The following is a 26,134-nucleotide window of genomic DNA, read 5'->3' on the forward strand; positions in this document are numbered from 1 at the left end:
ATGAACTTTGCAAATAAATGAGTGATGAATGATGGAATGAATGAATGAGGGAGTGACTGACCACCAGTCTGTGCTTTTCCTCTCTTTTTTTCTAAGTTCTCATCTATAAGTCCATCATATCCCATGAGTGCAGACTAGATCTTTTCCTTTCCATTTTGTCCATGTATCTACTTCACTCTCTGTATCTCATCATCTGCCACGCCATACTGCAGGCCAGATGATTGGTAAGGTAATGAGGTAATGCACGAGGTCACAGTTCAGTGCTATATTTAAATGTTAGCATCCATGCAGGCTGCATTTAAGACTGCAGTTAAGGGGTACATAAAACTCTAAGCCTGTCTAATGTTTTAAAATAGCACTAGAGGAGGAGCTGTTCTCCCTGCCAGCGCAACTGCGAGTGGGAATGTTCCAGCTTGAACCTGAGGTGAGAACTCTTAATTTGCTACAGCTCTCTCCAGTGCTTGTTTAGAAAGTCCTGAGGATACTGGAGTGTGTATGTGTGTAGGTGTGTGTGGAACAGGAGAATGCTGATCCCCAGAGAAACAAAGAAGGAGAGAGTGAGCGAGAAAGAGGAGAGGAGAGAGAGAGAGAGAGAGATGGGTGCCTGAGGCTGTGTGTCTTAAGACAGAACCTCTGATCAGATGGACCACACATGGTCTATTCTGAAGAAGGCTTTTCTACATAGAGGAAAGCAGATGCTACAGAAAAGAAAGAGAAGTTGCTTAGAAGATTTACATTTAGTTATATTTCATTTTCTTGGGGGACTTTTAATTTTTGGGTTTCTCTTAAAATATTTCTGCATTATAGTCATAGTTTCAACAATCACAGAATATGCCATACATCTGCATTTCGCACATTTTAATTTTTTCAGATAGTTCTAAGGACAGTGATTATTATTGTCATTTTGTTGAATATTTTTTTGTTGCTTTTGATTCATTGCATTTTTCATCAGGCTATTAAAATGTGTTTTTTTTTTCCTCTAATATATTGAAAACTGTGTTTCAGATTTTAATGGTTTCACAATATAATTTACATTTCCACAATCAGCTTGGAGACAGACTGTAAGGAACAGAGAGCAAACACAAGATGTGGGGAGAGAGAGAGAAAAAAGCAGAATTATAGATGGGTTTTAATAGAGAGGGGGTGGTAGATGTGTTGGAGAGTGCTGGGAGCTGGGGTCACGCACTGGGCATGAGGCCCCACCCACCAGTGATGTTGCACTGGCTCACCTGCAATCGCCATTCCTCTTCCTCTTGCCTCTTCCTTGACTCTTCCTCCTGCTTCCTCTTCAGCTCCATCTCCGCTTTCCTGGGGCGGGGGGGGGTGAGAACGTGAACGAGTGGAAAAATAGGGGGAAGGGGGCAGATGGTAAGGAGAGAAAGAGGGAGGGAGAGAGTGAGCAAGCAAACAAGTGAATGAGCAGAGGCGTGCCAAGTGTCTTTAGTGGAGATGGCACTCTATGTTCCATAAGCAGACTGATGTACAAGCAAGATCAGTTAGAGAGAGCGAGAGAGAGAGAGAGACCTTCTCCAGCATTTCCCCATCATTCCACTGATCAATCCCACTGTGATCAATAAGCCGTGTGACTTGCCTTCTCAAAAGCCATTTGCTCTGCCCTCGCACCCATTACGTGACTTTATTAATAAACTCGTCGTGCCACTTCACTCCAGCTCCTACTGCTCAGAATTTTGAGAAAGAGACATGGACGATGGGACCAGATAAAGACAGAGGACACACACACACACACACACACACACACACACAGCACGCCAACCCCCCACATGGACCTGTTTTTTCATTCTCTGTCCCTGCCCCCCTGCTCTTACAGGCGTCTCTCCTCCTCTTCCTGCTTGCGCCGCCTCTCTTCCTCCTCCCTCCTCTTCTTCTCATGCTCCATCTCCTCCTGGATGCGGCGCAGTCTCTCACGCTCCTCTTCCTCCTGTCTCTGCCTCTGCATGGTGGAAAGAAGCTGCTCGGAGCGCCTCACTAATGCCTGGTGCTCCACGTCCATCTCCACCCGGCTCATGACCGTAGCCTAGCCAGGGCCAAAAAACAGCGACTTTCAATAAAATACACATACACATGCACACAAATAAAGACACACATGCAAGCATGCATAAACATACACCCTCACACACACACCCACACACATACTCACGCATGCAAACAGAATCATATGCACTCTCTTGCACACTTTTTGTAACACTGTAACATTGCTGTTTGAATACCATGGAACCAGACATTTTTAAAAAATCTAAATGGCTGAAAAACAAAAATGTATGCATATGCAATATGCACAACTCCACTGTCTCTCAAAGGCATGGCCAAACCCAAAAGCGTCCATCTCTGAAACCACACCTCAGGGCCATATCTCCAACTCCTACCTCAGTGCTATATCTGAGGCCTCTCTGTCCCACACGCCATCAAAAACCCAGCCCCATCCTGCAGACAGCACCTCAGCACCTTGGGCCCTGCTCACCTCGTTGGCCTATCTATATTCCTATCTGAGTGCCAGTCATGGTTACCTAGCACTGTAAGCTATCGATTTGAATGTTAAGAGTCAGCAGCCAATGAGACAAAGATGCAAGGGTCGGTAAATATGCATCAGCAGCTGCTGAGATGACAGCACCCCGGCCACTCGGTGAGCCGGGGAGTGCTAGAAAATTTGAGGGAATGTATGGCACCACTTTTAGAGGACACTATATATGTGCCTTCCTTAACAAAAGGTCAATGAGCAGACCCAAAGTTCTCACATTTCTCAGAGTAATGGTGTGGGAGTAACCTGTGCTACTGTCATCATATATGAGGGAAAGACAAACAAATGACAATGGGATGGTGCTAATGAGCAGTTCATGAAACAACCATTATAACACTGACCTCCATGTATGTACTTTAAAGGGTCACTTTTTAAAATGTAAAAAATGCATGGCTAAACACATATGCTGGATCAACCGCATTGAGTTTCATTACTTGAGTTGAAGTTCCTCTTCCATGAATGCAGATTTCATCATTCACCTATATGAACATATGCATCTCTTAATTATGCACAAGCTTGGCCATTATTGACATGGAAGGAGATGGAATGAGCTGGGCCTCTTCAGACCTCACCCTGCATGAGAATCTGGCTAGTTCAGATATGCTGGAAGAACCTGACCACTCTAGAACAAGCATGTGCATCACACATGTCAACGCACACACAGATGCCAGAGCAGGTGTACAGGCACCTTGATCCGGAGCGTGAGGGCATCGATGGAGGTGTCCAGATCCTGGATCTGTTTGCTCATTTCCTGCTTGCCTTCCTTGAGGCCAGACGCCACCTTGTTAAACGTGTCCATCCTCTTCTTCAGGTTCCGTACCTTCACCAGACTGTCGATGCTGTAACAGACACATACATACAAACATACACACACAGATGCACACACAGGAAGGATTATCAAACCACTGCATCTGCCACCAGCCCACAGGTGACCCTGTCCTGATGACACTCCACCCCAGCAGTCTTTAGTTCTTTGACCTGGTAATTTGTTGGATCTGGTAGAACAATGTTCTGTTCCCACAACATTCTAGCCAACACCACAGTTCTATTACTTATTATGTTCTTTCTTGAAAAGACAACCTTGGCTAATAGGTTGTAGACCATGAGTACACAAGTTCTTGCCACTGTGGGATGTAAAATGTGAGTTGTCACCCGTTTCCTTCGAAGAACGCTCACCGTGGTTTGTGCTTTCGCTTACACAGCCACATGCGCACAGTCTTCTGCATCTGGATACAGGCACTAGCCCTGTACAGGATCTTGTATTTCACTGGGATGGAGGGAGGGAGAGAAAAAGATTTGGATAAGGCAAAAATTTGGATAAGGCAACAAACGCTACTAAAAGCTCCTCAACCAAATTGTACTGCTTCAAACACTGGAAAACAAGTTCTCTCTGTGTGTGTGTGTGTGTGCGTGTGTGTTGATGATGACAACCTACAAGATCACTTCAGGAAGAGGCTGTTCTTGCATCATGCATGTTAAATGAGTATGAATGGCACACTGGCTGGCCCTATACTCTTATACCTTCAGACAGTTCATAATCAACAGCAGACACAACTCACACTGCCGACAGAAAAAAGATTAGACTGATGTGCTAAAACAGCTGAAAATGCCCCAGGGGTGCAAACATTAATCAAACTTCCTGGGTCATAGTGCGTTTCAGCCAAAATGTCCAAGCAAGAAAGCAATGGTTCACTCAGCCTATCCAGTAACTAGAAGTGGAAACGGGACCCTTGGAAAATAAACTGATACAGGGTGCAACTCATCTCCAGGCACGTCTGCAAGTGTGTTGGCACAAGGCCAGCGAGAGGAGGCCATGCGTTACGTACACTTTATGACGGACAGTGCGCACCACTGGACCTTCTTCCAGCGGCTGCATATCAGCCACTTGTTGACGCGCTTCACCAGCTCAGCCAGGTGATCTGGATCAGACTTCATGATCTGGTCAAACTCCGCAAACTGACGAGAGGGTAGGGCGCAGAGACACGGGTGGCAAAGGCACAGGCAAGGGAAAGGAAGAAAGAAAGGAAGACAGTATTGTTTCTTTTTCCTTGTGAATTGTTTAGTTTAATTGAATTGTTTAGGTCTCTCTCTCTCTTATATATATATATATATATATATATATATATATATATATATATATATATATATATATATATATATAATAGAGAGAGAGAGAGAGAGAGAGAGAGAGAGAGAGAGAGAGAGAGAGAGAGAGAGAGAGAGAGAGAGAGAGAGAGAGAGAGAGACCCATCACAGAACCCTTCCAACACATTCAATTGCCTCCTTATCACAGGTAAATTATTCACTGAAAATGCCATCTGGTACTTCTGGTAAACTATCCAGATCCAATTGCTCCCATTGTGATGAAGGCATTACTAGCTGATGTTCCTCTGCTGGAAAGAAATGGTTCTCTCTTTATTGCATGGCCATATCGGCCTGACGGCAGTCGATACAGGAGCTCACCTTCCCTGGTCTGAAGAAGACTCGAGTGAGGCCAAACTTGTAGTCATTCTCATTCAGTCCCAAAGCTTTGAACAATGCCTGCAGTGGAGTCAGAGGTGGGACGGGACAGCAGAACCAGACTTCAACAACATGCATGAAACATTTCAGCCACATTTCATGCTGACAAGAAAAAGATGCAGCTTGAATCTCACTGATAACACATCCACTGTATGACTGACTCTGGTCAACAAGGGATTTATATTCACTTCTGTCCTTGGCCACTCAGTGTCAGATGGAACAGAACCTTAGGAGCGCTTACAATGCTGAGAGCCGTGCTGAAATGAATGGTTTCTCACGGAAGTGGCAGCTCGCCCACGGCATTTGTGGAGCTGCCGGCATCTGCAGCGGCGGACTGACCTTGCAAAAGAGCCGCGGGTCCAGACGCGTCAGCTTGGGTGGCATATACTGCTTGTACATGTTGTAGAGCTCGTGGAAGGGTGCGCGGGATGGGAAGCCACCCTGCATCAGGTCCAGGACTGACACCATCCCTGCGCAAGAGGCAATGCGAGACACAGCCAACCCCCATTAAACCCTGAGGGTTACCAGGGCCAAGGAGCTGCAGGCCCCGCCCACAACAGCTCTGTTACTAAGGAACCTGGACTTATGGGCATCACACTCATGGAGCGCTTCAGTGCAAGGACTACTGATCTGAGGTCAGATTGCCCTTGCCCATATAGTTTCTGAAAGCTTGAAGCTACCAACAACGCATCTCACGAGGGGGTAGAAAAAATAGTTTTTATAACATTTACAATACTGCTTACAGCAACAGTCAGGAGGTTAACTTAGCTAAGCTAAATGGACTTTAAAAGGAATCAATGTCAACATTCTCTGACTATGCACTTCAGTAAAGAAGGCCGTCTGGGAATAAAGCTGGAAGGCAGAACCAGCCTCTTGGTTAAAGAAAAATAAAAAAAATAACAGTTTTTTTTCAGTGTCAATAAAAGTAAAAAACAAACGCTTAGCAGGGCTTTCATTTGAAAAAACAGCCAAATTATTTTGTTGTCAATGAGGTATGTTACGAGGCATCTAGGCACTGCCTTTAGGAGTCAAGAGTGTGTGAAGACTGTGTAATTAGTAAAGCATGGTACGCATGCGCTACGTGCAAGCAAAAGAAGTAACTTTGTGGACTGGCAGCAGGTGTAAGATGACGACCTCACTGACCTGAGCACTGGAGTTGGGAGAGGATCTGCGTGCCCTCAAACTGGTGGCTCACCATCTTCAAATTCGGCTTCACACAGCGGATAAAACTGGAGCCCTGGGGGAGGACAACGGACCGGAAGATAATACAGGAACCGGCTACATTAACCACATCAGTTAATTGCTGACATTTACTGCATCTTAGCTACAGTTAATGCTAATGAGTTTATGCTAATCTGATTGCAACTGATACATTTATGCTAATCTGAGTGTAACTGATTATGTTAATGTTTGTGCTAATGTTACGTTTATCGTAATTCTGAACGTTACTGTGGTGCTGCTGATTTTACCGTGTTGCGGAGCTTGTCCAGTAGGATGTTCAGCTGGGTCTGTCAGGTGAAAGACAGAGACGAAGGAGTTCTTTAACGATGTGAAGCTCATTGCCCAACATGAACGTGAATACATGCTGGTTATCTTGATTCCCCTCTCAATGCTTTAAGCCTCTTATGACATGGCTCTCTAACACAGAGATGGTCAAATCCATTGTGCAAAGCAGCCTTGGTGCTTCACTACACAGACAGCCAAACATGTTCACGCACACACTGGCAAATAACGGACAGACCAGCAGGGCGGTGCGAGAGACGCACAGGAAAACAGGACAGGAGGCGGGAGAGGAGAAGGGGACTTTCTCCGGAAGGCTACCAAGGGACGCCATGCAGACAGGCACGTTGGACGAGCACAAACACACGGATGCATGGATGCGCGGGAGCATGGAGGGATACCTGACAACAGATAACTGCTCTTTAGGCCATCATCTCCACGGACACCACAGTCATGGAGACTACTTTCATATGCATCTCACTGCACATGGAAAAACAGAGGATACAATCTCTCTCTTTACCTATCTTCTCTCTTTCAGATTTTAAAATGGGCCCTAACAGACCAGAGTAGATGCTGGAAATGCATGAAGTCAGTTCATATCACTGCTAAAGGAGTGCTGTATATCCCTCTGCAATGCGCAAAACATACTGGTCCCTCTTTCTTTCATGTTTTTAAAGACAGACATGCCACACAGAAGTCTGTAATTGAAACAATGCAGGAATTTGATTAGAAAAAAACTGACCATCAAAGGTCAAGAGCAGACGCCATGTACTTTGCCTAATTAAATGTCCTACGTGAAACCTGAAGATTGTATGAATGTTATTTATGCAGTCTGTAGAACTAGTAGTCAGAGGGCCTGGTGACTCTGGGAACTGCAAGTGCATTTTTTTTTCAAACAATAAAAGAGAAACTAAAAATGTTTAAGGTTACTCAGCCTCCCTATCTCTCTGTGTGTGCGTCTCTCTGTGCGTCTCTCTCTGTGTGTCTCTCTCTGAGCCCCTTCACTTCTCTATCCATCTTTTTTTATCCAGCACAAATCCCAAAGGGGAGATGGAGAGAGAGAGTGGGAGAAGAGAAAAAGAAAACAGTGCAGAAGGCAGAGGCTTAAAAGAAACACACACAGAGTTTCTCTTTTTCTCTCTCTCTCTCTCTCACACACGCACGCAGTTTCTCTCTTTCTCTCTCTCTCTCAGACACACACAGTTTCTCTTTTTCTCTCTCTCACACACACAAACACACACAAAACACAATTTCTCCCTTTCTCTCTCTCTCTCACACAAGCACACACGCACACGCACAAACACACACGCACAAACACACACGCACAAACACGCACAAAGCACCACAGGAAACAGATATAGACAATACTCCCGCTGTGGAGAGACATTAGGCACAGACAGACCCAATGCCATGTTTATGCACAGGGTGCGCACACACGGTAAACAATCACCCCCATTCAGGTTTCAGACCCCATTCAGAGCTGTACAGGCTTGTGGAGTCTCTGTATTATCTGTGCATTAGTGCACCACAAAGCGATACAAATAAGACTGACATTCAGCAAGATTAAATATACAGTGAGATCGTTTGAATGGACAGGGCCCTCCCCATCCAGTGATGACTGCAGACTTATCCTTTCTGCCACATATTCAAGTTCAGATTTTAAAAAATGAAATCAATAAACTGCAAAAGTTCAAAAAGCTAGCCTTTTCTCTCCCTTTTTCAAAGATCATATCTGGAATACATGTTATGATCTGAATAAGTTTTTTTTTTGTCTAGTGTCCCTCATTTTTAAAAAGTTTTAGGACAGGTGAACAGATCTACCTCACTGCAGGCTTTGGCTGTTTGCTCTACGTCCTCTGGGACCTGGGTGTACAGGATGGTAAACTGTTTGGGGCTAACCTTGAATTTGTTGCCCACACTGATGAAGCTGAGCTTGCCGGCTTTCTGCTTGGCGTCTTTAGAGTTGATGGAGTTCTCGAAAAGTTCTCGTATGAACCTATCTTTTGACTCGCTCACCAGACTCTCCAGAGACATGTGGAGGGCATCGTTATTCTTCTCCACAAACTGATTCTGAGAGTGAGAAAGTAGAGAGAGAATGAGGAAAAAAAGAGAAAAAAAAGCTAGAATCCCCCTTTTAGAAGCAGGGGCGTGCTGGTGGGTTCAGAAGCATGTGTTCGACTGCTTTATGCAGGTCAGAGGCAGCTGGGAAGAGGTGTGGACGTTTGCTTCCCTCTGGGAGGAAGAGCAATAAACATTAGCTTTACTAAACAGATGGGGGAAGGTAACCACAGTGCTGATGTGTGAGACCTTCAGGGATGTGGGAGCAGGAGAGAACGCACATACCGTCTCGTAGCAAACAGCTCCTGCAAAATGTCGGATGATAAATCCTTCGTCATCCCTCACGTTCCTGTGCACCGTCAGCTTGGACTTCCTAGGGACCTGATAGCCCATACACAAGGTTCAATATAAATGACTTATTATAATTCACACACCGGTGCGTGCGCACATACACATGTGCACATACACACGAACGAGCTCTTCAGCGTGATTTCAACACAGTGCATGCAGCCTTTTGTGTGTGCTGCAGCTGATAGAGTGGCCGACCCAAGTCTGTGTATACACTACACTGGACCACTGGGAACTCACAGTCAAACGGAAGTGATTTTTGTGCTTGTTGTGGACGGTTTCAGTAAAGTGCTGGTCACTTGGCTGAGGTAGACGATTCTCTTCATCCAGAATGTCCAAGATACCCACTAGCTTCAACTCCACCAGGTCTAAAACGTGTGCACATGCACATGCACACACACACACACACACACACACACACACACACACACACACACACACACACACACACACACACACACACACAGTTATTTTCAAACCTGCCAATACTACAATTAATCGTTTAAAGATTCCATTTTCTTTTTTTGATTTATTGATCTGGATCCATTTCTGTAGTTCGATCAATGTGGATAAAATATCTATTTAAGGTCTATAAACTAACTATGAAAGGCAGAGTTATGTGACAATATCTGCTCTGATGGGTAAACTGATATTAAATATTTAAACTCTGTATTTATGTTACTAGTTCAAGCTAAGGATAAATTATTTATCAACAATTATCCTTCGTAAAACTTTATAGTACCTGTATTAAGAACTTATTTACAGCATCAACCATTATTATCCGATTATGCCATCATGAATCATAAGCGATTAAGATCAGTATGGTGAAGAGCATCTTATAGAGAACTAGGCAGGAATAGCCCCAGTTTTATGACTACCTTTATAGGGTCATTTGCAATACCATCTGTTTATTACAAACATGTGTGTATGCGCACAGACACATACAGGGCTCTGTGTTGAGATGATGGCAGTGAAGCATGTTTGGGCAGTGTGCTGGACCTAATCATGCCCGTAATTACAGGTTCCAGTGAAGCGTGTTTGGGCAGTGTGCTGGACCTAATCATGCCCGTAATTACAGGTTCCAGTGAAGCGTGTTTGGGCAGTGTGCTGGACCTAATCATGCCCGTAATTACAGGTTCCAGTGAAGCGTGTTTGGGCAGTGTGCTGGACCTAATCATGCCCGTAATTACAGGTTCCAGGCACCAGTAACAATTTTCCATCCCAAAAAACCAAAAAAAACAAAACAAAACGCGTGTTCTCTTTTCACCCAGATGTTGATACGCTTGTAGGTGAGAAGCAGAGAAGGTCATGCAACATTTGGAATGGGGCCTTTACGTGTTATGAAGCTCCCCTTAAAGAGGAAAAAAAGCCCAAATACCACCCATGTAAACAGCAGGACTGCTTTAAAAACACCTGTCTATTAAATTACCCACTTTGTCAATAGTTCAGGACAGAGCAGTTATTCAAAACAGACAAGTGATAAACCTCTTGAAGGATAATGACACATTAGGAAACAACCCACGCAACTCGATTCCACAACTTTCTACTAAACCCTTCACTGAACTCACTGTTCTCATAATATATAACCGGCTTGTGTGACAAATTGCCAGTCCACACCCCCCCTAAGGTATGATTCATTAAAGGTAAAGCACATACAGGAATCTAAACAGAAGCAAATATGAGTTTGTGAGTTGAAAGGCGGTAGGCCACAACTGTGTGTGAATGTGTGGCTCCAGGTCTGTTAGGCTGGATATGTCCAGCTGCTCGTAAGCATCTCACTCTGGGAAAACAGAAGTGATGTGTCTGACATCACACGCACTTGCACATGCACGCACAGCTACATGCAACCAGGCAGCTGAGCAAAACGATGAAGGTAAGGGAAGATGCAAAGAAAGACAGGCAAAGACTCTGGAGACAGGTTCCAGGCAGCGAGATGGAAGCAGGCAGACAGAGAAACAGACAGTGAGACAGACATAGATGCAAGCAGCTCGGTGAACATGTTCAGGGGAAAATGAATGAAAAGTTCTGAATTCCCTGCTGAAATCGGTGACCCCAGGATCACCTCAAAGCGGCTACAGCTGCACATCAGTGGTCTGTGGAGCAGGAGCAGGGGAACTAACTCTGTGTGTGAATGACAGCAACAACTTCTCCACCTAGTGCCCTCCACCTCCTCTCCAATGTGCACACTATTGATAGGGCAAATGTGTCAGGTGTAACTGTGCAAGTCGGACCTGGGAAGGTGGGGTTGACCCTGACAGCAGGCAGCTGGAATCGCGGATGAATCTCTCTCCATATCAGCGCCAGAGTCTGTACCTGCATTAGCGTGCCTTCGGTCTGCCTGTGCGTCTCTCTCTCTCTCTCTCTCTCTCTCTCTCATTTTATTCACTTTATTTCAAGGAACAGCAAGAGTAAGATATCTAGACTCTCTAGGAATGTGTGTCTGTGTGCGTCTTTGTTTCTTTATATTTGTGTGTATGTCTGTGTGTGTATTATTTGTTTCGTCTCCATTGTGCACCTAGTCCATATTCAGCCCTCAGGCTACAATACTGTTAACACCGCGATTCAAGGTCAAAGGATCATAGCCCAAGTAATCCTAGTGACCTCAGTCAAAGCAAGCAGATCCTTTACACTGCCAGGCTAAAAACTATCTGCATCGCCTCAAACAATAAACTAACTGCACATTTACACGTGTTCGCGAACACACATACACACTCCCACACGTGGTGGAAAAGAGAGCAGCTCACAAAGCACGTCACACAAACCTATAAATTGAAATAAAACTAACCTCAAATTACACATATCATTCAAATTAATATTTTACTACAGACCGATTCAAATTAAAGTTCTGGATCTAGTAAATATGATTTGTGGCAATTAGAAAACGCCGTGCTCTATGCGAAGTTAACATCTATTCTTTTTCCTCCATAGCAATGAGAAAATGAGCTGTTTAAAGTGTGTGATGATGTCAAAATGTCCATACCTAATTTAGCATTGCTATTTATACACCTGAGCTAACCACTAGCTTTACAACGTTCACGGGTATGTGCGTGTGTGTGTGTGAGAGGGAAAGATACAAACCTATGCAGTCCTGATTGTCGACATATTTCACCTCGTTCACACCAAGGCCCTCTTTCTGATACAGTTCCTGCTCCTGCAAGCCAAACACACATCACGCACACATCTGCAGCAGCAGCCAGGAAGCTGAAATTACCAGAAAAACCACTCCAAGCACAGCTGCTGGTGACTTCAGCACACATTATCCTCCGTAAACCGAGGACTGACTTCTCTGCATGAGCCTGTGGTTCTGTGGGGTTTCAACACAACCACACCAATTTAGTGGGAAACTTGAATACTGCGCGCTCTCTTAGTGAGAGGAGTAGGCACATCTGAGACCAGAGGGTTACTGAGGACGGCTCCATGAGGACAGCCAGACCGATGATGGGACAGCTGACCGACGGCAGCGTGGGCCACAGCAGGTGATCCCAGCAAACAGTCCGGGCATCAGCCAAAATTGGCTCTGACCCCCCTGGACATATCCTGGGTTTCTCCTGCTTTAAATGACTCAGGCCAAACTGACTTCTAAAGGCCCAGATGTGTGTCTCTAAAATGAAATGAGTTCGGAGTTGCGCAGGGCAAAGTGGGACCCTAGCAAAAGGTCAAAGTTCAGCGTGCGAACACATTTTACAGTGCCTGGGACTGGATTATTCTCTCCCACATATGCCCATCCAGTCAGGGCTGCTTGAATACTCAGTCTAGACTCTGGTACCAGAGCGGCAGTGGCAGCGTGATAAGTGGAGACCACAGGAGTCCAGCGGCTTTGGAGCAGGGTCACATGTGGGCGAATTTCCATGACAGGGTGATGGTGAGAGACAGATGGAGACAAGAGAGACATGAAGAGTCCACTCACCTCTTTCAGAATGCGCTCATTGAAGAACTGCTGGAGCTTCTCATTACAGTAGTTGATGCAGAACTGCTCAAAACTGTTGTGCTCAAAATACTCTGTCAGGGAGGGGAGAGAGAAAGAAAAAGGAGAGAGGAGAAAAGATTAGGATGAAAGAGGAGAAGGAATGCCATAAGAGAGAGGAGAAAAAGAAAAAGAAAAATGAATACACGAGGAAGAAAGGATTGAGAGAGAGAGAAAGAGAGGAAATGGGAAAGTGATGAAAGAGAGGGGAGAGATAAAGAATGAAAAGGCGGAGGCAGAGGGAGGCATGTGAGGCTGGTGTGAGTGATGGAGAGCAGAGGGTCTCATGAATGCTAAGTGTGTCATACTGAGAGACTATTTCACTGCCTCGCTTTGAGTCCCAGAGAGAAAATGACCAGACAGAGTCTACTCAAAGACACAGGAGTACACACACAAGCACATGTTTGTGTGCGTGGACACAAGCGTGTGTGTGTGTGCGTGGACACAAGTGTGTGTGTGTGTGTGTGTGCGTGGACACAAGTGTGTGTGTGTGTGTGTGTGCGTGGACACAAGTGTGTGTGTGTGTGTGTGTGCGTGGACACAAGTGTGTGTGTGTGTGTGTGTGTGTGCGTGGACACAAGTGTGTGTGTGTGTGTGTGTGCATGGACACAAGTGTGTGTGTGTGTGTGTGTGCGTGGACACAAGTGTGTGTGTGTGTGTGTGTGTGTGTGTGTGCGCACTCACACACAGCCACGCGCACGCGCACACACACACACACACACACACACACACACACACACACACACACACACACACGCCCAAAGCTCTTTACAAATAAAAGTATAGTTGGAGACAGCCATTACTGCACAATTTCCACTTACACTTTTCCCCCAATCCATCCATCCATCCATCCATCCATCCCATCCATCCATCTTATTCAATCTTATTGAAAATGGGATAGGAGAGGTGGGTGGATGAGCGGGTGACTCCCTTACCAAACCCGGCGATGTCCAGCACGCCGATAAAGTTGGCCGAGGAGTCGAAGGGAAAGCACTGGTTCACCCTGGTGACCACGTGGTCAAAGAGTCTGCTGTACACCGCCTTCGCCAGGGCATCGCGGGCGTTGTTCGCCTGCTCCACCTTCAGTGGAACCCTAACAGGCAGAGCATGATCTCATGAGTCATTATTCATCTGCATATTAATCGTAGGTCATTAGTATTCATAAATATTAAAATCAGGTGGGAGGGCAGTGGAATTTGAACATTCAGTGCAAGGCTGAATTGCTGCTTTTTGGCACTTAATCATGTAGAATTATTCCAAGTTGCTCTACACTTTCCAGACATTAAGTGTCGTGGCCCGAGGTAGTTTCGATTAAAGAAGGCCATATGATATTATTTGCACCAGTTTTCTCCCCATCATATGTTTGGCAAAGTTCCGAGCACAGAACTACTGCTGGCAGTACCGAACCCACCTGCTACCTGGTTTACGATCAGCCAAACAAAAATAAAGGAGTAGCTATGGAGTGAGAGCGAGAGAGACTTTTTGCTGTGTGCTTCCTCAGAACCAACCACCTTTTGCAAATACAGTGTACTATGTTGTTACAACAGCTTGAAACTTAATCAATTTGGAAGACCACAGTGCTTCAAGAACACGTGATGTAAAAAAGAAACAATGAGGGGGATCTTGTAACTGTCAGACAGAATCAGTTTAAGTGAACTGAGTTAAGTTAATGGAGTTGAATCATTTGGACCAGAAGGGTTTTACCTCTGCAGCTGCTGGGACATTTATTAATACCAAATGCATTTAGACCCAAAGACAGACAAATCTGAATGGGTGAGATGCATTTTCCCCTGAGCAGATGGGGTTTGGACAAACGCGTATACACACACCACTCTCAGAGCTATGGATGTCAGATTTATAGACTTCAATCAACAAGTGGTCATGATTTATGACACAAAGATAGAGAGAGAACATGAGAGAGACAGTGAAAGAGAAAAAAACAGAGAGAGCAGTAGCAAGAAGCAATAAACTGCAGTAGCGAGAAGAGGACAAAGTGTGAGGAAGGCAACAAGTAAAATATTTAACAGGTAATGTGACAGACTCTGAGTCCAAAGCCTGTGAGGTTAAACCTCACTGGCCCTGTGTGTCACAATGCTTCCTCCTGGCGATCTGTCTGACACACTCATTCTCTCTCCTCTGTCTTGGGGGCTGGCCCCAAGCATGACCGCTAGCCCTAGTCCCCAGTGCGACGCTCAGAAACGGTGCGCCGCCGTTAGATCGTTTACACACGAGGCTTGGGGATGACATGCAGCCCGCTCTGCGTCCTCAGTGACAGAGTTATTTCTGGCTGACGAAGGGGAGAAAGATTTTCTGAACATCTATTTATCTCTCCTTGTCAATCCGGGTACCTCTGGCAGACACACACACGCCCCCACGTGGACAAACACTCGCAGCAAAGTTATCAAGCCATCCATCCACCCAACAACACACACACACACACACACACACACACCTTGGTACTCCCTTTCATATAAATGAAGGTATGAAATTTTGGCAGCAGCAAGGGGAAGGAGGAGGGGCAATGGTCAGTGGGGTTCAATAATGGCAGAGGAAAGATGAATGGAGCAGAATGAGCTGACCAGAACACTAACACCTCAAATAATAGAACACATTGAGTGTTCCTCTCCCCAGCCCAACACTGGGAGAGAGAGAGAGAGGTGGGGGGAGAAATCACACCTTCTATTCTGTTGACTGAAAACACTCAAGACTTCCACTGCTGTCCAACACAAAGCCGATTGCTGCTCGCGATCAGATAGACATGCACACGCCAGAGCTAGGCCACAGGCACTGAGATTTTGGCCCACGTATTTAAGGTAGGGTTAGCCTAAAATTATACACTATAATCTCTGTGCTGCACATTGCCAATCACTCCCTCAAACATTTTATGTGGTCACGTGTCTGTGTTACCATGCAGGGGAAGAAAAGACTGAAAAGATCTTATAAGGCCTACAGGGTAGTATTCAATAATATAATTTACTGACCATAGAAGCAACACACACACACAACACAACAATCTTATATACATCATCTACAGCAGCAGAATTATTTCAAGATTATCTCCTGAATAAAGCCAGGAACTACAGTATCTGATACCGACACTATAGATTTAATCTTAAATCGTAATGTACAACGAATTACACGGCAAAAAAGGGATAAAACATGACACAGCTATTCCAAACTCGACTCTGAGAGTTCCTACGTCTTTTTCGCCCTCATCACTGCGTGTACAGCAGTTGGAAAAATGTCAACGAATACGTCAATAATTAAAAGACGGACTTTTGCCGCTAAAAAAAAGTTGCCGTAGCAACAATAACAGATGTCATTCAGTGACTCTTTGATGTTCTCAACATATTTACGACGACATTTTGATGCAAGTATTAAAGCGCATTAATCGGTAGAGTGCCTCTGCGTCGCCTTCACATCAATGACTCCTGTTTAAGTGGCCGAAAGCTCTTAAAAGGTAAGACTCCTCGCATTAGCACAACAGCGACACAAACGCTAAGTAAATTAGCGTCAATACCACTCAAAGCAAGAAGAGCGCTAGTTTCCACCTGGACATGAGAGCTGAGCGGAGTCTTACTTGATAACCGTGCCTTTAGCGCCCCCTGCTGTTGTGAGCATGACTCTGGAGGTAAGGCTGATTCTCAGATCCTCTTCGTCCAAACCTAGCAACTCTGCGCAGTGCTCCAGAGCCTGCCCCGATTTGTTTTTTATGACGCAGCCACCTAGGAAACACACACACACACACACACACACACACACACACACACACACACACACACACACACACACACACACACACACACACACACACACACACACACACACACACACACACACACACACACACACACACACACACACACACGGCAGAGACAAAAAAGAACCATTAAACACAGATACACTTAGGACTGATTAGTCTATGATCAGATGGACTGACTGTGCTAGTTCTTCATGTTATCTGGTAATGCACAAGCACGCACGCACACACACACACACACACACACACACACACACACACACACGAGGGGTTCTAACTAAACAGACGTAAAATGAGCTAAGAGCAGGGCTCCGTTCCCTAAAAGAGATTTCTCCAGGTGTCTGTAGATGACACGCAAACCCATGGGGTGATGATGTATGGGTGAGATCTCTCCTTCCACAGAGTCCTACTTGAGAGGTAAACTGTATCCATTAATACTGTAATCACACCCTTCCATCTTTGCCTGCAGTGCTTGAGAACAAAACGCGGCTCTTTCTCCCCCTCCCTCCTGGTCTTGCTCAGCCTTGGGTGGTAAATGCTACCATTACATCTAAACCGGGTCAAAGTGTCAGAGCTCAACCTTCAAACTGCACAACCCCACATTATATCAAACGGTTAGCTTAGTAATAATAATAATAATAATAATAATAATAATAATAATAATAATAGAGTGTAATAATGAGGGTAACTATCAATTCACAGGTTACAGGTTAACTGCTGTTTAATGTGCTTCAGTCCGTCATGTAAGTACAGTACGGGGGGCTGATCAGAGTGAGCAAATTAGTGTTTTTACACTCACTGCTGCACAGATGGAAGTCTGTCAGTAGGGCCACCATTCATATCAAAAAAAACCCAAACAAAACAGTTTGTAACCTGAAACCCAAATGGCGTATACTGCAACATCTAAGTTTCTAAATATCTGCTGTCGACACTTTAAGGAGGCTGAACAATAATCAAATATATGTCGTATGGGTGAGCCCACACGCATGTTTGTGTGTGTTGTGTGTGTTTACCTGCATCACAGAGAGCAGGTTAAGGTCTGAGATGTAAGCATTATTAAAGTGCTCGATCACAGTGGAGTGTGGAAACACCACACACACACACACACACACACACACACACACACACACACACACATACACACATACACACATACACACATACACACATACACACATACACACATACACATACACACATACACACACACACACACACACACACACACACACACGGACTACGGAAACTGCAGAGGAACTGAGGAGACAAAAACAGCTATCCTCTTCTATCAGCAGAGGAATCCCCACAACTCTCTAAGACAACCCACCCTGACAACTCCCTCAGATAACAGCCATATCCAACCACTCAGACCAGGGCAGCCAGGACTGACAGCATAAATGGAGGACTTAGGATTTGTTTATTCTGCTGATGTTGACTGCTCCCATGTTGACTAACTGTAGTATTTATTGTTTATTGCAATGATTGTTGCATGAGATAGAGCTTATGTATTTTTCACTTCTAAGTATTCTAGTTCAATGGTATCTTGGACTCTAACCTACTGTACTGCACTAGGATGTATTCTGTGAATAAATGACAAAGCACCTTTGTAAGTCACTCTGGATAAGAGCATCTGCTAAATGCTTAAATGTAAATGTAAACGTTAAAGCCAGCACTCAAATGTGCATTTCCTCAAAACTTTCAAGGTTCCGTCATTCCCAAGCACCCGTGCCGCTTCCTGGACATCGTGCATCCTTACATTCCTGTGCCTAGTCATGACAATAAAGCCAGTGCTCATGTTCAATGGAAATTCAGCAGGACAACCTAGCACAGAGAAGGAATTTACAGACCCAGATGTCACTGGAATGATCGCTTGGTGCAGGTTAACAGCATAAACAGCATTATAGAAAAACACAAAAATAACTAAGTCAATGGGCCATATACTTAAAACTTGATAGCAATCGCACTACACCATGCAAAATGTGCAACACAGTATTTAATTCCTATTCATGTTACCATGGTGATAATTGGTGCACTGGGGTCAAACTGCCACTGCATTAAATTCACCTCCAATCTAGATCCATGCCGCAGCAATAGATGGATGACTGACAAACCAAAAATGGTAAAATTGCAAAATTGTATCCATCTTCAGTCTATATCTGTTTACAGGCCTGTCTGCCCCACAATCCGCCAGGGTACTGTGATTTCATCCATTTTCCCAGTGAGAGCCAGATGATGCAGGCTGACCCACAGGGCATTTTACTGTTGTGTAGGCCACATGACTGCCGTGTTACTGCTGCAGCTTTTTATCCTGACATTCTCGCATTTGCATCTATGGAATTTGCATCCACAGAAAGGCCACTCCAGTCTATTCTGAACCTGCAGTGGAAGGAGACCTCCTGGTCAGCTCATTCAACAGCATTCAAGGTTTCAACATCTTAGAAATTAAATCAGCCATTGAGGCTGTAAAAGATGGTGGTCTTTTCCTGACAACGTGTTTGGCTTGAATTTCCAGCCCAGCATCCAGCACAAAAGGTGTCCGATTCCTGCTTTCCTAAGCTTCAGTCCAGTATGCTGCAAGCTTCCAGAAAATGAAACTCACAAACAGACAAAGGTAAAAGAGGCCAAAGCTTTATTTATCAAGCCTGCACAGAACCCCCTGCAACTACCACAAGGGAGTTTTTCCCCACTTCACCCACAATAAATCAAATAAATATCCAACACTACAGCTGAACATTTCAAATAGAGCTGCACAATGTATCATTTTGTTAGTCATTACCAGCCTATACACTACTGATATCACAGAGCTCTGCATTGTGCACATGAGAATTCTAAATAAATTACTTTTTATTTAGTGCTGTGTGGATCCTGACCAGTATCAGTACTGTGGTATTTCTGATAAATCACAGAATCCTCATCCAACAAACAAAAATAATTTCAAATTAAGTAATGCTTACTGATTTTTACCATGCCATGTTCAACAGTTTTAAGTTATTGCAAAAATATATTTCATGCTTACAATATGTAGCTCATATGCAAATTAATTTGGAAGTCATTTTAAATGAGTTTCCTCTTTCAAATATTGCTATATTTATTGCAAAACTAAAGCTTCGCACTTTTCACCAGTATTAGTCATCCCCAACAGCCCACAGAATCAGCAGAGAGGGGTGGGAGAACATGGCTACATGGCTCCACTGTAGCTGGCAGTAGTTATCTGGCTAATTGTGTCCAGAGATCAGACTTTACCTGACGTGCTGCCTGCCTCCTCAAAATCAATGTTGCCCAAGTGGAGTACGCCAGCCACCACCCGGAAGAGGTCCAGCTTCTCACCATCGTCCAGGCCAATCTTCTTCATAGCCACCACCATCCGGCTGAAGTCCCCTTGGTCATCCAGCAGTGGGTCCTTCAGTGGCCCTGCCTTTAGGTGCTGAGTCGCATGCAGGACAAAGGACAAGGGTCAGGGGTCAAGTTATTTAAGTTGGTGCATGGCAGTATGAGAGTTGTGCAGGTAAGCTTGAAATACCACCACCAAAAGGAATAGACAAATATGGAGGTGTTCACGCACGCATTCACACACTCACTGCAAGTAATTACACAGCAGCTCCAGAGGAACTTGAAAGAGAAAGTGAAGAAATGAAGACCTCTCTACAGGCAAGAAGTCCAACTGTGTTAGTTGCCATTTGTAGAGTGAGGTATCATGGAGAGCACAGCGTAATGAAGGTCACAGCACAGGGGCATCTTCTGGCGTTATGGCAGAATGAACCTACAAGCAGTTCTCAACAAGAGCATCACACTATCTTCCACTCATTATCAGTCCTTCATATCTCCAATACCTCTCCATTACACTGTGGGGAAGCATAAACGTAATTCACTTTCATGTGATCAAAAGCGGAGCGATGAAAGCTAATTTTCAAGATGTTCATTCCAAGAGTTACAAAACTTGAGTGGAAGGGGTGGTCTTCTCTACAGAAATGGTGAGGACCCAAGGTGATGAAATTCCATCACAAAAATGGAGCATTTTAGATTTAAACCAACAAAAAAGTAAAATGTTTCTGTATTTGAGAAGCCACATTTGCCTAAACAAACAGCAACCAACTGGCTGCAGGGTTGTGGTTTATCAACCCAGATTTATGGGTCATCTGTGGTAGGTGTCCCACTTAACTGGATACAAACATCTTAAATCCAAATGGTTTCTGTGAAGTTCCCTTGGAGCTGGCAACCGCAAAGTACCAGTGTGAAGCCTGCGCAAAGACGAAGTTTCCAGGTAGAATCGTTTAATGTTTGAGCTCTCCCCTCCTCCGCCCAGCAAGCTCCACAGCAAAAGTGAACTGAAAATGCAACCAGTAGAGATGCTAGCTGTGCTCCTTTCCATTCAGCCTAGGTCAAATAAATATCAGGTGCTATAGTACAATGACTGGCCTTGTCCCAAATCACTCGCTAATCCTCCTAATCCCTAGGTGATGAGACTAAAGGACAAAGAGTACAATTGGAGGTGGCTGTATCGCACAGGGTCTTTTGTGCTGACACACTTCATGAAGCGAAGCTCATTCTTCAGGACTTGGACAAAGAGTCTTTTAGGCAGATTGGGACAGAGCCTCTGGTAACTAAACGCACATACATATTGGACCTAGGCCAGGAAATGGGGAGAAAAGAGATGAATTAAAACCACCCCTCCCCAACCAACCCCTGATCAAATACCCATAATCACCTTCTTGTCCTGTGATATATAGAGTAGAGGCAACACAAAGACACATTTAAGTGAGATTAACTTCACAAGCAGATGGGGTGAAATTGTTAGTATGTCAGAACAAAAGAGGAAGCCCTCTTGATCACGAGCATCAACAAAAGACAGACACAAATCACACATAATTGAGTATGTGAGATCATAATCTGGGCAACATCCCTGTAATTCATGGTCCACTACACTGCCTCTAGCGGGTAGGTCGATTCCTCAGCTTCCTGTATCTGTCGAGTCATCAGGTTTGGACAACTGCAGAAATGTATTCTGCATTCCTTCAGGTCGACTTTCAAAAGAAGCGACCCTAGACATCCTCCATTAATTCAGGAGGTTAGCAAATATGCCTTGGACAATAACTAACCAGGACAATACCCAGGTAGATATCACTGTGAAGTGAAAGGTTATGATAAAACAGCTAACAGAGGAATATGGACATAGGCACCATAATACATGTACACAATTGTGCAAGTTTAATCAGGCCACATAAAATTAGTCCCTGGTTGTTCTTACACTTTTTGGAAAGATATTATTTTACTGAGTTACTTTAACATGATAATATACTTCATTTTAATGTTAAAGATCATGTTTAATTCACCTTATGTAAAAGCCAAGTAAAAAGCATCATCATTATTATTAACTTTAAAAAGAAAGAGAAACACTCATTATAGAACATTAAAACTCTCTTAAAACTTTGCATAACCTGTTCAATAACCCTCTCCCACTGTCTTCCTACAACAGCAAGCGCACAAGTCTAATTAATAATAAAGCAGTTCAGTTGAATACCATTCCCTGGACAGTGCTAAGCTTATAATGAATTAATCATGTCTAGTCCCAGAGGCTGGGAACAAAAGTCTCTTGTATTGCTGCAAACAAAAATAATTCATTCTACTAGTTTTACAAGGCGCACTTACAATAGAGCTGTTCTGAATCATTAATTATAAGCAGAAAGCATTCTCATTGGTGAGGGTTTTAAATCAGCTCCATTTTTGCTTCATCAATACTTTGCAGGTGTTCATTGTGTGTGTGTGTGTGTGTGTGTGTGTGTGTGTGTGTGTGTGTGTGTGTGTGTGTGTGTGTGTGTGTGTGTGTACACGTGTGCACGTGTCCTCCATGATATTTGGTCAGCATCCAATTCAACCAACTATACCTGAGGAAAACATTGGTCTGGAACACATTTTTTTGTTGAGCAACCCAAAACTGCAGATGAAGTGTGCTTGGCTCAGAGGCCAGGGTGGGCATGGCCCGGAGGCGTGGCCGATGCTGTGCTGAGACCTTGCACAGGTTTATGAATGGCAGGTGCATTACCTCTGCGCTCTTGCGGTTCTGAAGAATCTGCTTGTCTGTGTCCTTGGTGGCGAAGTAGCGTGTGCACCCCCGGCTCAGGTACTGCGAAACATAAGTCTGCTGTTAGGAAGGAAAGGCAGCACCATACTCTACTGAGTGATCCCTGACTAGATACATTCTCCACAGTGGTCATTTTCAGTGCCATTGAGATGGCTCTAAACTGACACCCTAAACCCAAATCATGAAACACCCAGAGCTTCTGATGTCACAAATGTCAAGCTAAACAAATGAGCTGAGTACCTTTCAGCAGTAGAGCACTTTTTTTAAAAAAAGCAGATTTAAATTAATTTTCCACTGCTGATTAATCCTACATGAATGGTCTTCCAGTGTTAAACAATCACCAGTAAGGAACATGTCTGTCTGCAGTCCTTCCAGCAGTGTCTAACACGGCTTTCTGAGGGTCCCTCTGGGAGGGAGCTGCTTCGAGGTGAATCTCATTAGTTAGGAATGTTGAGTGAAATGTGACAGCGCATTGTGCTCCAAACCGCTCAAACATACACATGAACATTCACCCCTGAGAGGTCTATTTCTGGATATGACCAACAAAAAGCTTAGTTACAGTTAAAGAAAGGGGTTTGCAGTTTGTAAACCTTTTGAAGTGACTTGGATTTCAGCACGCACGCACCTAGAATGCACCTAGACTGTGACCTTGTTGTCATTTATGTAATATTTTTGATGGGCCAAACTAGTGCCTGAAAACCCACCTCACTGAAATTCCCAAAACTATATGCACTGCTGAAGCCAAAAGTTGTCATACATCTTGGCTCAATACTTTCAACTATTTTTTTAAGAAACCACACATATTTCAAATGTTACCATACATTTCTTTTAGCAAGCCAATTAGGGAATCTATTTTGATCACATCACAGGTCATTTGCAAGCATAATTAAAGACAGCATTATTCATCTTTAATTCGCTAATCTCAAATGCCTTTTCCATTCATGACCATTACTGTTCAAAGCTATGGCAGTACAAAAAGTGTGATTTGACTGTTAAAGAAGAATCTTTTTTTACTTGTTTTTACTTATCATCATGACAAAACATCAGATCACATTTATTCATGCCATCCAGTAAATTCCAAACATTTCCTTGAAATTGCACTTGGCCCAAACGATAAAACAAATTTTCTGTAACGCATCTCATTGAGCTGCAAGCTGTTAAAAGCATTGTCAAAACTGGCTGATGCGACAAAATGGTCAGCTGGAAACCTTTTTTGATGCCTTTAATTACTACAGTGAGAGATAAATGAGCAAAGGATAAACGAAATGACAAGCGGATCCGCGGTGTCAAAGAGAGTAAACAATACAAGGAGCTGTCCTGAGGGAAGAAAGGAGTCAGCAGAGAATGCAGTACAATGACTTTCATTACTGACAATGGAGTGGGGGGATGTAGAGAGAGAGAGCGAGAGAGGGGGCAGAGAAAGAGGGAGAGAAGGACAGAGAATTGAAAGGATGAGAGAGTGGGAAGGGGGGATGGAGAGAGAAAAAGAAGAGGAGGAAGATGGGCAGTTGACAGGCAGGAGGGTAGGCGTCTACAAGCACTCGAGACAGACAGCATACATTTGTGTGGATAAAGCAGGACAGAGGGAAAAATAGACAACATGGGAATGCATCTACAAGAATCTTCCATGCCTTAACTACTTCAGCACCCTTCAGTCCATAAAACCTTTATGAAGGCTCTACATCAGCCATAAAATGCTCAAACCAGCTATGCATATGACCACTTGTCCAATACACTACCGTTCAGAACACACATGGAGCACACCTGTCAATGAGGCAATACGAGTCTTAAGCTCCAAGCTGTTAATTCTCAGGGTGAAACTGCAGGTTTATAGAGACTCGGGGTTCGATGTCCGCTACGAGAGTGCTCTTCATGTACAGCCGCTTAGTGATAAGTGGGCTGCCATTTGGTTGTGCAGGTTCGGTGTACTATGTTTGTAAACCGATGCTTTAACACCTTTTTCTGGAGGGTTTGTGCTTGTGACATATACACAAAGCTGTTATTCCCTCTTTATGCTCCATCATCACCACTGGTGTGAGAAAACAAGTTTCAGAAAACAAGTAAACAAAAACTGTTGTACTTGCCAAGAGTATCAAAGCACCTAAAAGTGGTCAGTATTTTCGTTTCTCTAGTTTTCTTTTCTCTGTTACATAAAGGTGTATGTTTGCTATCAGGGATATATGAATGGCATTGTATACATTCATACGCTACCATGAATAAGTGAGCTGGTATTAATTGTACATTACGGCGTCTTAGTGGCAGATCTACAGCCTGAGCCAGGAAAATCCCTCCCATTTCCTTGCGAGCTTACCATCAAGTGCTCTAGAGGATGCATTTAACCTCAAACGATTCTTATCGCCACATGAGGCACTGGGCGCCTCGTGGATCATCGAGACGGGCTGTGATCTTGCAATCTAAGCTCAGTTTCAGCTTTGGATGTGATGAATCATATGTCCTCAGAGCTTGCAGAGCCACAAAACAGCAACAACAACAACAACAACAACAACAAAAGCAGTCCTGCGTGGCAGAAGTTAAAACGAGTGCTGCTTTATGGCATTACGAGTGGCTGAGCTCTTCGTCCACCCCACAGATCTCGAATCCAAAATCCAAAGGCAAGTATAGAAGTCTAAGCAGCCTAAGCATCGCTCTTGCACTGCCTTTAGAATCCTTGGTATGACAAGATATTTCTACGTTATTAGAAAGAGACATGATGGTGAAAACTCCACAGCACTCCGACCCCAACCACCGGCCAAAAGTGGAGATGAACACAGGACTAAAACATGAGAATTTTCTGGTCTTGGGCAACTGTGCCACCTAGTGGCTACTCACAACAAACACATTTGTGTGGACCTCCATCGATACACTACGAGAGCTCTCCTGACTCCCAGGCCTGAAGGGTCATAGATATTGCACACTGTGCCAGCTGAGATTCAGCTGCTTGGAACAGGGGCAGGGGGAATTCTGCCGGCTGTTGACGGTTCCACTAAAACCAAATGGTCTACTTCACTATGTAATGCATCAGTGACACCAGAAACAGGCCTGAATTCAGATACTGATGCAGGAACCCTCTGAACATAACACTGAGGGAAGCACAAAATAATGACACAAATACACCCTCGTACTTTCCACTCACCCTGAAGGAGTCTGGAGAGGAGAGGTGGAACTTCTGCCGGATGTCCTCCGGGGCCCCTGCACACAGCCGGTAGAAGATGTGGTAGTTTCTCTCCTCCGAGCTCTGCCTGCAGATCCGTGACTTCTCCAGGAGGTAGTGGGACACGAACCCCCCCACTACAGCATTCTGGATACCATACACACACATTAGCAAAGGACACTCCGTGTATATAGGACTTACACCCATATACATCTCCT

The 26,134-nt window shown here is 44.4% G+C and overlaps 1 protein-coding gene across 10 annotated transcripts in view; it reads right to left on the reverse strand.

Moving 5' to 3' along the window:
- Positions 1–26,134, reverse strand: part of myo6a (myosin VIa) — a 60,808-nt gene that overhangs the window by 13,230 nt on the left and 21,444 nt on the right. For all 10 annotated transcript variants that reach the window (XM_027026051.3, XM_035528907.2, XM_035528904.2 and 7 more), the window contains exons 9-27: positions 25,899–26,063; positions 22,727–22,807; positions 19,930–20,110; positions 16,507–16,651; positions 13,862–14,019; positions 12,870–12,961; positions 12,041–12,113; positions 9,203–9,330; positions 8,900–8,995; positions 8,456–8,626; positions 6,526–6,564; positions 6,200–6,293; positions 5,396–5,526; positions 5,000–5,077; positions 4,363–4,492; positions 3,713–3,803; positions 3,225–3,375; positions 1,827–2,035; positions 1,230–1,308 (exon numbers count right to left, since the gene is read on the reverse strand). In XM_027026051.3, coding sequence (XP_026881852.3) covers positions 1,230–1,308; positions 1,827–2,035; positions 3,225–3,375; positions 3,713–3,803; positions 4,363–4,492; positions 5,000–5,077; positions 5,396–5,526; positions 6,200–6,293; positions 6,526–6,564; positions 8,456–8,626; positions 8,900–8,995; positions 9,203–9,330; positions 12,041–12,113; positions 12,870–12,961; positions 13,862–14,019; positions 16,507–16,651; positions 19,930–20,110; positions 22,727–22,807; positions 25,899–26,063 — 2,292 coding nt within the window. The remainder of the gene's footprint in view (positions 1–1,229; positions 1,309–1,826; positions 2,036–3,224; positions 3,376–3,712; positions 3,804–4,362; positions 4,493–4,999; positions 5,078–5,395; positions 5,527–6,199; positions 6,294–6,525; positions 6,565–8,455; positions 8,627–8,899; positions 8,996–9,202; positions 9,331–12,040; positions 12,114–12,869; positions 12,962–13,861; positions 14,020–16,506; positions 16,652–19,929; positions 20,111–22,726; positions 22,808–25,898; positions 26,064–26,134) is intronic.

The sequence above is a fragment of the Electrophorus electricus genome, chromosome 2 (assembly GCF_041902795.1).
Source record: "Electrophorus electricus isolate QZ-2024a chromosome 2, ASM4190279v1, whole genome shotgun sequence".
Lineage (NCBI taxonomy): Eukaryota > Metazoa > Chordata > Actinopteri > Gymnotiformes > Gymnotidae > Electrophorus > Electrophorus electricus.